Source organism: Parasteatoda tepidariorum, chromosome 11 (assembly GCF_982258835.1).
Source record: "Parasteatoda tepidariorum strain Cologne lab strain chromosome 11, Ptep-v5.0, whole genome shotgun sequence".
Taxonomy (NCBI): Eukaryota; Metazoa; Arthropoda; class Arachnida; order Araneae; family Theridiidae; genus Parasteatoda; species Parasteatoda tepidariorum.
The window spans coordinates 14,468,930-14,481,838 of NC_141765.1; the positions used below are offsets into that span (position 1 = coordinate 14,468,930).

The 12,909-nt window shown below is 29.3% G+C and overlaps 1 protein-coding gene across 5 annotated transcripts in view; it reads left to right on the forward strand.

Moving 5' to 3' along the window:
- Positions 1–741: 741 nt before the first annotated feature.
- Positions 742–12,909, forward strand: part of LOC107452170 (arginine kinase) — a 39,053-nt gene continuing 26,885 nt past the window's right edge. The window contains exon 1 of one of the 5 annotated variants that reach the window (XM_016068491.4): positions 742–905. In XM_016068491.4, coding sequence (XP_015923977.1) covers positions 868–905 — 38 coding nt within the window. In that variant the 5' untranslated portion in view covers positions 742–867. Of the gene's footprint in view, positions 1,235–7,638; positions 7,748–9,537; positions 9,729–10,458; positions 10,647–12,909 lie in introns of those variants that run through there. The other 4 variants (XM_016068490.4, XM_087155190.1, XM_087155189.1 and 1 more) reach the window with 4 other exon arrangements.

Genomic DNA, 12,909 nt, shown 5'->3' on the forward strand with positions numbered 1-12,909 from the left:
AATTTTGCTCCAAGCGATAACTAAACTTTTGTGTGATAAACGAATGATACAAATTAAGTTAGAGTAAAAATTATTTTTTGTATTAGAGTTTTTAAATCTTGTTTTATTTCCTCACTTTGTTACTTATTGCATAAAAAATACTTCAAATTTAGCATTAAAATTTCTATAATAAATAAAGATATGTTCATGGATGGTGATGATAAAACTTAACTGTAAATTTGAATTTAAGAGCAAATATGTTAATTGAGTTTTTTCAAAATCCAATGCTTTTAGGTGTTAAAATTACAGTAGATTTTGAAAAAAATATGTTAGAATTAAGAAACTGATAGAAAAAATATTACTTAATTCGAAGTGTAGTTTTAAGACAATGTGTACTAAATTGAAAAAAATAATCACTCGTTTTTAATCTCACTAAATTTTCTTTTTTAGTACAATTTAAATTTTGTTCTAAATCAAAATATTTAAAAGAAATATAGTTTTTGGATTGCACCAAATTGAAAATAAAAAAATTCCTTTATTTTTAATCTCATTAAAAGTATTTTTAGCAGAATTTTTGCTTAATTTGCTTGCTTAACAAAGGAATGATTTTTTATTTATTGAAAAAATTAGACTGATCTTATATAAGTAATGAGAAGAGCAGAAAGGGGAGAGAAAAAAATTCACTTTACTTTAGGCCTCTTAAGCGATTTTAATGTACACGTGAAATAAACCATTTTTTTCTTTCTTTTATTCACGAGAATCGCAAAACTTGTGGAATAAAATTGAATCGAAATTATTCTTATTGAAATCAATATGGTTCCGGGAGTACCATGATGCTTTGCGCGTCTTTGCTGCAGTGAGCAACTCATAAACATCATCCATTGAAAGATGTTTTCTTTGTGGTACCTTGCGTATATTGTTAAAGGGTGAGTATTAGTATTTTATTCACACATTCCACTCTAAAGAATAAAAGAGAGAGAAAGATTTAAAATCTGAAAAGGGATTGCGCGCTAAAAACGGAATGGCTGTCGTGCACGTGCGTTGCACTTATTTTTAGCACTTATTTATTCCACCGATGGCAAACGTTGAATGAAACTTTCATAGCAGTTAATAGAAAAAAGTCGAGAATAATATTTTATGAATCCATAAATGTTACAGTGTAATTAATTGAGGGAATGGAGAATAGGTCAATTGCCGTAGTACTAAGCGCTGTGATCGCTGGTATAGCGGTCATTTATTTTCACTGGTCAAAGAGGTAAGATTAACTTCTTTACTTGAAATAAATAAATATTGCTTTGAATATGTTTATTCTAACGAAAATGAATACATTTCATGTTTATGAAAAAGCTATGATGTTATGATTCATAGTTTTGGTACTAAGAGGTGATTTCAAGGTCTAGGAAATACTTTAAATGAGTATTGATCTAAAATTATTTCAAATCCATAAAAATATAATTGAACTTAAATTCAAATTTCAGTTTTTTCTAAAACAAAATTCTTTACTTATGTTTTACTTAATTAAATGTGGGTTTTAAGTTATTAATATTTATATTCATATCCAATTTATGAATATCGATCGAATATTGAATAATTTAGATTTTTTCTGATGTTTTAATTGGTTTTAAATGATATAATCAAAATTTTAATTAAAAAAAATGTTTTTATTTTCGTAAGTAAAAATTATGTACCAAACGCAACGCACTACATTCCTCTTAAAATGGTATATCATCAATCGAAGCTTAAAATTATCTATTGAAATAAAATAAGGATTATGTTTATAAAAATTACCTAAAATATAAAAAGAGAAACTAAATAATTTGTTAGGTGTCACTACTTCTACTTTTAATTACGAAAAATATGTATCTGATAATATTTTTTGAGTATTTTTTTCTTGTCTAATCTAAGACGGATTTTTTTTCCTTCATTAATATCAGTGAAAAGGCTAATTTTTTTCTTATTATCCTACTTTTTTTACTATTACTCTTTCAGAAGAGACATAACTAATTGAAGAAGCTAATGCACGTTCAGGTTTAGATTATCTTGTTTGCATGCCTTTGAAAGGTTTAAAAAGTGTATTAAAAGAATTTTTCCAGTTAGTGTTATTAACTCCAAATTCTAATAGACAATTCCTTAAAAAAAAAAAAAGAAGAAGAAAAAAAATTTAAAAAGTGCTGAATCTTAGGAGCTCCGAGAAATTTAGGGGTGTCACACGAGTGATGTGTTGAGGGGAGGACTTAGGGGGCATCCAAATAATGATTATGAACTATTACTAAATCTATTAATAGCATCATTTTGTTATTAAATTAAGTGTTTTTATTCGATTTAGAAAGCCATTTCATGAAGAGTAAAAATGAACTTTTATAATTAAGATATTCAAGAAAAACAAATAGATTATTTTGTCGGAGATAAATAATTTTTTTACCATGAATAATTTCCTAATTTATATAAAAATAAATTTAAAATATGGAATTAGATTTTTATGAATATATATCATTCCTGATATCATATATCATCATTACTCAGCCTTTTTTCTTTTTTTTTTACTTAGTATTAATTTCTCCCCTTTCTTATATCACTCTTATTTTCAGGAGCATCTAATCGGGTATTCACTCATATCAGACCTTATTAGGCATACTTTTAATATATCACCTTTCACAATACCCTATCCTGTGATGCGATAATACATATTTTCTAGCTTTTAAAATTTCTTTAATTTATTTTTTTCTTAATCGAATTTAAATTAAATTAAACCAATTATTTAATTTTTATTACATATTATAAAAAGCGAATATAAAATATTTTATTATTTTCTTAACAAGCGGCAAACTTTTTATTTCAATAATAATCTCACTATCGCTACTAAATGGAAAACAAAAATCTATTTATAACTCTTTATTTCTCACCACAAAAATTTTTCAGATATACTAATTCTCCTAGTCTTTTCACCAAATTATTTTCAAATTTAATACAGATTATGAAAGGTTGGCTTTATTTTTGGGTATGTTATCTTTCGATAAATCACCAACAATGGATTTCTTCCCATGCTCTTAACTGTTTATTGGGAACAATTCATTGACTTCTTAATTTCGAATTAGGACCGAAGCCTTCGGTCCCAACCGTCGAATATTTATTTTTACAAAATAATCTTGATGTGAAGATTTTCTTGATTCTTTTGAGGGATTTCTTTTCTTTATTTTTATAATTTTGGAATGTGGCCATGTTCAATTTAATATTTACGTAATGAATCAATTTTTCCTAAACGATTTTATTCATGTTTCTTGGATCCCTACATCATATCCAAATTAAGATGTTTCTGAAACAGCCTTTAATTCTACAAAGAAACTACAGTATCAGCTCTAATCTTTTATTAATGCTGTAATGTATCTGAATGAATTTGGAGCGTCTAATTTTAAAAGCTAGGAAATACAGTCCCCGGTCAAATTATTAGACGACTATTAGACTATAAGATTCTATTTAAAACCTTTTATTATCAGATGATACTATATAGCTTTATTGCTTTTATGTGACTGAAACCGGTTTCCACTTGTTTACGTTAGTGTATCAATTGGTTAAATTAGACGATATATAATATAAATTTGACGATAGGATAAATTAGACTATATGTTAAATAAATATAGAATATTTATTATATCAAGCATTATATTAGTTATTAGCATAATATATTATAATAATTACATGATTTGCACGAGTTTATATGCAATACTTTCATATTTAAACATACATGTAATGGGTTTTTATTCAGGAGATTTTGTACATACTTATATACTTCCTATTTTTATTTATTTTTAACGTATTGCATTACAATGTCAACCAATTGATACAGGAACGTAAACGAATGCAAACCGGTTTCATCCGAGTAAAAAACAATACAGCTGTATAGTATCACCTGATAATTATAATTTTACAAAGAATCTTATAGTGCGTCTAATGAGACGGCCAGGGACTGTACCTATTGTGGCATCACATATCAGACCTTATTAGGTATTGTGCATACTTTTAATATATCGCCGCACCCGGCTTGCACCGACTACAATGCTGACGTGAAATATCCTCAGTGGTAGACTGATCATGGGTTAGAGTCCCCTTGCCATTCGGCTAACCGTGGGAGGCTCTGTGATCTTCCTCTCCATGCAACGCAAATACGGGTTAGCTCCATCAAAAAGTCCTCCGCGAAAGCTAATTTCTCCCAATACTCGATCCAAGAGTTCCCTTGTCTTCTGGATTGGGTTCAAAATTATAAGGCTACGGAGTTGAACATTAGTAGTCGTAAATCCATAAAATTGGGTCGGCTGTTCAACGACGTTGATAAAATATAAATAAAGAATATAACACCTTAGGACGGGATAGGCTGGTTGGTAGGGCGCTGAACCCATGTCCAAGAGTTCGTGGGTTCGATCCCCGCCGGCTGAAGACTCCCCGTGTAGTAAATTGTGACTGATGCACATTAAATCTGTCGTGTCGCAAAGTCCTCCATGTTCCCGTAGCAAATAAATAGCTCTGGGGGTCCAGGAGTTTTCTTGTCTTCTGGATTGGGTTCAAAATTACAAGGCTACGGAGTTTAACATTAGTAGTCGTAAATCCAAAAATTGGGTCGGCTGTTCAACGACGGATATAAAACAAAATATATCACCTGTATTCTATCCATTTTTCTATTTTGATGAATGAATAACCTCTACTTATAAGTCTTGTGAATTATATAAGCTTTAATTTTTTTAAATTAAAAATGAATCTAAGCCACAATCACGTTTTGTCTGTTAAAAGTCAAATTCGACCTAGAAGCAAAGCTATGAAGCTCTATCCTATCTTAGTTATCAGAAGAATTTCTTAGGTAATCATAAAAATTCATTATGCATCATCATTTTAATAAATAGTAATTTAATGTGCAAAAATAAGAAAAATATTTACCACACTTTTTGATGTTTTAAATATAAATTTAAAATATAACATATAATCTTGTAATTAATCTATTATTTTTACCTAGTTTTTGAAAGTATTTCATGGGTACGCCAGAGTAGTCATGAAAACCCATTGCCTGCGCCTTATAATTTAATGTGTACAAATAAGAAAATTATTAACTAACACATTTCTTAATGATTCAAATATTAATTAAAAATATAACATATAATCCTTGTCATTGATCTTTTATTTTAACCTACTTTTTGGAAGTATTTCATGGGTTCGCCAGCGTAGTCATAAAAACCCATTGCCTACGCCTTATTAAATAAAGTAATTTAATGCGTAAAAATATGAAACCACACTTATCATACTTTTAAATGTTTTAAATATAAATTTAAAATATTACATAATTCTTGTAATTGATCTTTTATTTTATCCTAGTTTTTAGAAGTATTTCATGGTTTCGCCTGAGTAGTCATGAAGACCCATTACATGCTCCTTATTGTGAAAACTAATTTAATGCATAAAAATAAGAAAATTTTTAATTATATTTACAGCATTTTTTAATGTTTTAAATATAAATTTGAAATATAACAAATAGTCCTTGTATTTATCTTTTATTTTATCCTAGTTTTTAGAAGTATTTCATGGGTTCGCCTGAGTAGTCATGAAAACCCATTACATACTCCTTATTATGAAAACTAATTTAATGCATAAAAGTAAGAAAATTGTTAATTATATTTACAGCATTTTTTAATATTTTAAATATAAATTTAAAATATAAAAAATAGTCCTTGTTATTGATCTTTTATTTTATCCTAGTTTTTGGAAGTACCGTAAAGCACCGTTTATATGTTTTTCAGGGAATCAATGTTATTTGCATGATAAAAATTAAAAAAAAGAAGAAAGAAAGAAAAATGATGCAAATCCGATATTTTTCTCATTAAATAACCTAATGGTGCAATAAAAGTCTAGTTGAACCATGCGATGAAATTCTGGTTCTAACCGTATTAGGTGAAAGCAGTTAATAAAAGGTTTTTCTCACTGTTAACCGTTTGAATACCATCTTATTTATGATTATTTGGCTGTTTTGATTGAATATGGTAAAATAACACTAAAATAAACTTTTATTCAACCATTTTTTCCTAGAACTTTCTAACAGTGGGTGAATGCTATAAAATAATCTTTTGGTTACTGTTTCCTGAAAGTCTTTCTTGAAGTGTCTTAAACATAATACTTTCAAGTAACTTAAGAAAATTATGTTAATAAATTTTTATAAATTTTAATGTTACGTTAGTCTCAAAATCAATTTCGGAGCACTAATTATTAATACCAGCTAAAAAGTAGTACCTTTTATTTTTATTTTAGTTAGATATAAAAATATAGTTTGCATCATAATTACTTAAAAATTGGAGGAAATTTCTATTTATTCATATCTTCATAAATAAACATGTCAAACAATAAACATGTCAATTTCAAAAATAACATATTAAAAAAAATCTGAAAATGTTATTAAAGTCTATGAAATGACCACATAAAAAAATAGACAAAACAGAAATCCAAATTGTAGTGTGTGTATAATTCGACTCAAATATTAAAGAGCAATTTATATGTTTTTATTCAATACCAGCTCGATTCACACTATTTAAATGAAATTTTAAAATAAATACTTTGAAGAAATAAACCCTAACTTTCCTTGGTTGCGAAAATAAAATTAAGCTTTTTTATTTATTTATTTATTTAGCAGCACTGATTATATGTTATGTTTTAAGTTAACATTTAAAATATAAAGAAGTGTTGAAAGTGTACAGGGCCCGATTATCGCCTAGGCCCAATAGGCACGGGCCTAGGGCCCATACTTTCTGTGGGGCCTCAAAAATTAGTAAAAAGTCCACAATATTAGTTTTTTTTAAATACTGAAAGAAACAGTTTTTCTCAAAAAAGGCATTTTTTTATTTCAAATTTTCTTTATTATTGTGATAAACCAAACTCGTGTAAACATTACACTTATCAAATTCAGTTCAGTACAGTTGAATATTATTGGTGCAATTTTTACTCCAACGGCTTAAGCAAATGCAACGAGAATGCATTTTCGCAGTCTCTTATAAATGATTAGTATCAACAAGAAATGCCGACCGGCCCGTGTAGGGGGCAGGGAACAGTCCTTACATCAGAAAGGTCCTGGGTTCGAATCCCGGGCAAGGCATGGATGTTTCTCTCTCTCTCTCTCTGTGTTCTATGTCCTTTCTCTTTTGTGTGTGAATGTGACCCGCCCTAAAAATGGGTTGTGGTTGCGTGAATGGCGTGGCATAAGTCGAATTCCTGGCCATAGATGGCGCCACTGAAAAACAGGAACAATCGCATCCCCACTGCCTAAACAGGTATACGACAAAAACAAAACAAAAAAAAATCAACAAGAAATAAAAGCTTATTCTTAACAAATATGCAAAACTGTAGGTGGAAGGCTACAATCTTTAAAATAATTCAGCTAATCAGTGACTTTTAGCAAAAATCACTGATTTCACTTGTTTGTGGTCACCAAACTATTTTTATTTTCACACAACATTTCATATTTTGCTTAAATATTTAGATGCTTAAACTTTATCTTAGAAAAATAATCTTCACCTGTCTGCTTTCAAAATTTTTTAGAATGTTTTTCCTGAATCATGCAGTTCAATAGATTCGTTTTATTGTTAGGACTACTCTTCAGAAATTTAATTTCAAAATATTTTTTTAGGGGCCCGGATAATTTTGTGGACCTTGGGCCTGAATTTGTCTTGATCATTCCCTGAGTGTAATAAATAAAATTCTTATTTTGTAAACACTAAATTACAGTTATACAGAATAAGGAGTACGTAAGAAAAAAGTTTTCATTACTAATCATGTGAACTTATGAAATACAGTATAAATTACAGTTTATATGTTTCTCATTTATACGTCGTTTCCTTGCAGTACCTTCTTAATGTATGCAACGTTCAAATAGTTCGTTTAAATGGTGGAAAAAACAAAGCAACTTAGTTCCTTGTAGCCCTGCCGGGTATATATTATAGCCGGCAGGGCTAATCAATCAGTCTCATGATCGGGGGCTCTAGTCCCAGCTTTGACACCACAATATTTCTTTCAGTACATGAAGTGTTTCCTGTGACCTGCACTACCCAATTTGTGACCTTGGACTATTGGAGTATGATACTCTTATTCACGCATAGATGTCAATACCGTAAAGCTGCTTAAGACAAAATGTCTAGTATTTCTTTTATTTTAAAACCATGCCAGTTGTAAATGGTTGAAAAACCGAAAAGCTTTTGTATATATGGTGTTTGTCCATACGAGTAGTATACGGTTTCAAAACCGTAAAGGTAAAAAATGTCATTTATTATCGTTAACTTTACGGTATGGATAGACTGCTTCCGGTTATTTTACCATTTTAGAATGAAAATTCTAACAGTACATAAAATAACGAAATCATTTGTAACATATCTTACCTGATTTTAAGCTTTTTACATATCCGTGTGCTATTCTCCTCAAAATATAAGTGGTATGGAAAATAGCGATCACGGATAGGAGGGGAAGATCATGAATGGTAATGATCATGGATCCATGTACATGTTTTATTTTAAAACTGTTGCCAGATTCACATATTAGAATGTATGACTCATATAATGACACGTTAGGGTGGGTTAATGAAATATATTGTTTGAATAAAATAAACACATTATGATTAATAATAAAATACAAAAACGTTAGAGTTAATAAAATTATAAAAGAAAATAAAGTGTGAGCTTCATATTAACCCCAAACTATATTTACTAGCCCCCTACCATTGATAGTCTATTAACATAAACTGTATTAAACATAACCTAAGTTTTAATCGTTAAAAATATTCTTCAGTCTTATGTAGGCCAAACTTAATCAGAATAATTTGTAAATGATAATTTAAACCTAAATTATTGTTTCACAACTCTCGGTTACAACTGGGATTTTCAAACTGATGTGAACCCTTAGATAGCATACTTCATATAATCTTACGAAATACATTAAAAAAAAATGCAAATTTCTTGGCATGAGGGAATTCATTTTTACCATTTCTCTTAATCCGTCGTCATATGAAATGTTTGCGAATAATATGCTATTTTCATAACTGCTGTCTCATGACTATTAGCCTACTTAAAGCCTCTGCTATTTATACTTATTTTGAAAATGGCGTGAATAGAGAGTTTTATGAAAATGAAAAGCTTTTGTGGTCTAATTTTTTAATATTCAAAAACTTACTCCAATGTTGCATTATCTGGGCGCTAGCAAAAACTGAGAATAGGGCAGTGATTTTGATAATTTTTATCTAAGTGGAGAAACGTCGCCAAATTAGCGGTTTTAAAAAAATTTTAATTGTCCGTTTAATTAATTTAAATTAATTTGCCCTTTCTAAAGCATATTGTTAGACACATTATTAGCCCTTTTTGTAATAAAAGTGGTTTAAACTACTCAGAAAGCAAATATTAAATGCTAAAGTTTTAAGGAATTCCAATTACCAAGTTTGCATGATCCGAAATTCAGTCTACTCCGTTATCTTGATTTTCAACTTAATCGTTATCTGACCCGCTGAAAGTCGGAGATATGAACTTAACTATCAAAATGACTTACCAAGAACTGCTCTAGAATTTGGGAGCGGCAGGAGTACCTTATTCCTACAAAAAAAATATTATAAATCTTTTTGTAAGAAATTGTGCGTTTTATTTATTGCACATTTGAACTTTTTTTATTGTTCCAAAACAGTTTATCCTACAGAAAATGTCTATTTTCTGCTTTATTTAATGAGTTCTAACAAAAACTTAGAGGTTAGTAGAACCCATATACTATGTTACCCCATCCCCAACCGATGGTAACTTTTTCAAAACACTCCCTCCAACAGCTTTTGCTAAAATTTAAAACAGCTTGATTATATTTATAAGTCAGTATAGTTTAATGCTGTATTTTGAAGGCTGTATTTTCACACGAAAAAACTCATTTTAGCGAGCACCGAACAGAACTGTAGTGAGTTTGTAACAGTTATTTATAATTATTAGGTTAAGTGTTGCCTATCTTTAGCCAGCGCCCTCTATGCTTATCACGAAAATGGTGCAAAATATCAATAGGAATAGTTTTGTAAAAATGAAAAGCGGTTGTGATTTAATTTTTTAACATTTAATGTATTACTTCGCGATTGCATTTTCTCTGTTCTTCTAAAAACAAGGAAAAGAATAAAAAGTATTACTTAATTTTAATAAATTTCATCTATGTGAAAAAATTTGCCAAATTAACGCTTTTTTTTAATATATATTTAAATAAGCTATTTGTTCATTCTAAAGCCCAAATAACTCTTAACAGAAAGATGGTATATTTTTTGAAGAAATTACAGATTTGCTTTACCCGTAAGAATATGTATGCTTACATACAAGTATTCATAGTCGAAAAAAATAAATAAAAACAATGCTTAATTTTTAGTAAAACTTTCTAATATTAAGTAGCTTCTTTGAACAATAAATTTATGGAGAAAAAAAAAATAACACTCTTTTTACACGTTGCGTTTTTGATAAGGAATGAAGGAAAGCAGCGTCGGCAACATCATATTTACCGAAGAAACACTCAGTTTGACTCATTCTGGATTGTCAGCTGCTTCAATTTATGTCTAGAAAATTGTATCTTATAATATATGGAACAATATTTTTTATCTTATATTTATTTAGACATTCTTTTGAATTTAGGGTAGCCCTAAAGTAAGTTATGTTTATTTTACTTTATTTTTGAATACATTATGGTTACTACTTTAAATTTCATTCTAGGCTCATGAGGCAACTTCTCAAATTAAAAATATTTAAATAATCATATTAACTAGATTTACAGCCAGAATAAAATGGCATTGATTCGCTGTTTAAATAGCATCTAGACTTTAGATGATGCTTATCTAGAATGAGTCGTAAAAATAAAATAAAAAAGAAAAGTTTTGCCTACAAACGGCGTCAGTTAATCAATTATTACATTTTATCTTTTACTTGACCTTGCCAGAAGTTTCTCATTTGTTAGATTTCATTGTTTCTTTATTATTTGAAAAAAGGCATTGCAAAACAGGGAAATCAAACGAATTTTTCGAAAGACTTTACTGAAAATAAACAGGACGCTTTTTTCCGTTCTTAAAATTTGATTGGTTGAATTTAAAAGAGCATCGTTGACGGTATGACAACACTAAAGATATAGTGAAGCGTGATAAAGCGGGTATAACTTTCCGGTGCTTTTCTGTTAGCCGGAACCCGAGTTTTTAATTCGAATACATTTTTAGAATTCTAGTCGAAAATGAGGTAAAAAAAATATACATTTTAGGAATCATAAAAAAGCTATCAAAATCTAACGAACATTACTAGGAAAAACGAGAATAAAAACATCAAAACCAGTTTAGTTAAATGAAATTAAATTCGTACTAAACTTTTCTAAACAACCTCGAGTTAACTGTTCAACTTATTTGGTTATACAAAAGCTTCCGAATTTTTTATTGCAACTGTTTAAAGATTAAGGTTTAAACAAAGGTTAAAAGCAAAGGTTTAATTTAAATTTCTCTTTCGTCCTCCTCTATAAATATTATAAAACATTGAAAAAAATATTGTAGCACTAGAACAGTGTTTCCCAAAGTGTGGTACGCGTACCCCTAGGGGTACGGGAACAGTTTAGCGGGGGTTCGCATACTTATGCGAAATATGTTGCAACAAACGAAAATTTCAAACAATTTCATTTAAAAACAAAGCTAGCCATAAAAATGTAGGATTACGTATTATTCTATTGGCTATTTTTTGCAGAGTTAACAGTTAATAAATTAGTGTCACAACATCCAGTTGTGACTTTTAACTTCGTGCAATATTTTTATAGTAAAGGTTTGTAATAAGTTCGACTTATTTTGATTATTTTTATAAAATATAATTTCATCCTTCTCACTGATGCAAATAAACTTAATAACAAAATTTTGTATCAAAAAAGAAAACTAAACATATTTTTTAAAAAATATATTAATTTTTTTATTAGTGGTACACAGCATCACGAAAAATTTAGAAAGGGTACACAAAAGTCAAAAGTTTGGGAAACACTGCACTAGAACATTAGAAATTATTGTAAGAAAACTATTTTGGAAGAACAACTGTGAATGAATCAGCTAGCTAGGTGTGAACAAGGTGTTCCGTAATAACCGTCCTTAATACATATATATATATATATATATATATACAGTGGTGGCCAAAAGTGTGGACACTTTTTGAAAGTTTCATGTTTTTCAGCTTTGTGTGCTTGTAGAATATATTAATTTTCACTTAAATACAAACGTTTATATATCAAATTGAAGGTAATTTAATGTAGAATTTAATAATAAATACAGTATTACAATATCTGTATTACAAAAAAAGTTATGCAATTAATAGTAAGATCTATCTTGATTTGCATTTTTTTAAAGTGATACTTACACAATCAATACTTAGTAGGATAACCCTTAATTTTTAAGACAGCTTCACAGCGTCTTTTCATCGAGTGAACGAGTGTTTGGAGTTCATCTTTCGTAATCACATGGTGCCAAGAATCAATTATAGCTTCACTTAGCTGTCTTTTATAGGATGGACGCTTTTTTCGTACAAGAATTTTCAAACGCCGCCTCAAATTTTTCAATTGGATTGAGATCAGGGCTGTTTCCTGGCCATGGTAATATATCTATGCCTTTATTTTGAAAGCATGCTTTGCATACTTTTGCTGAGTGGCATGGAGCTGAATCCTGCTGAAAAATAAATGGTTCGTTGTTGGGGAAGAGATCCCTGGTGGAAGGTATCAATTTTGGTTTCCGGACAGTTTCGATGTATTTTTTGGCATTCAGGATGCCAAATCAGGCAGAAAAAAATGCACAAGTGCTACTACCGATAGAAAAATTAAATGGCTATGCCTTCAAGATAGAAAAATGTCATCAGATGCCATTAGATATGAAATGAATACAGCTGGTATTGCAGTAAGTTC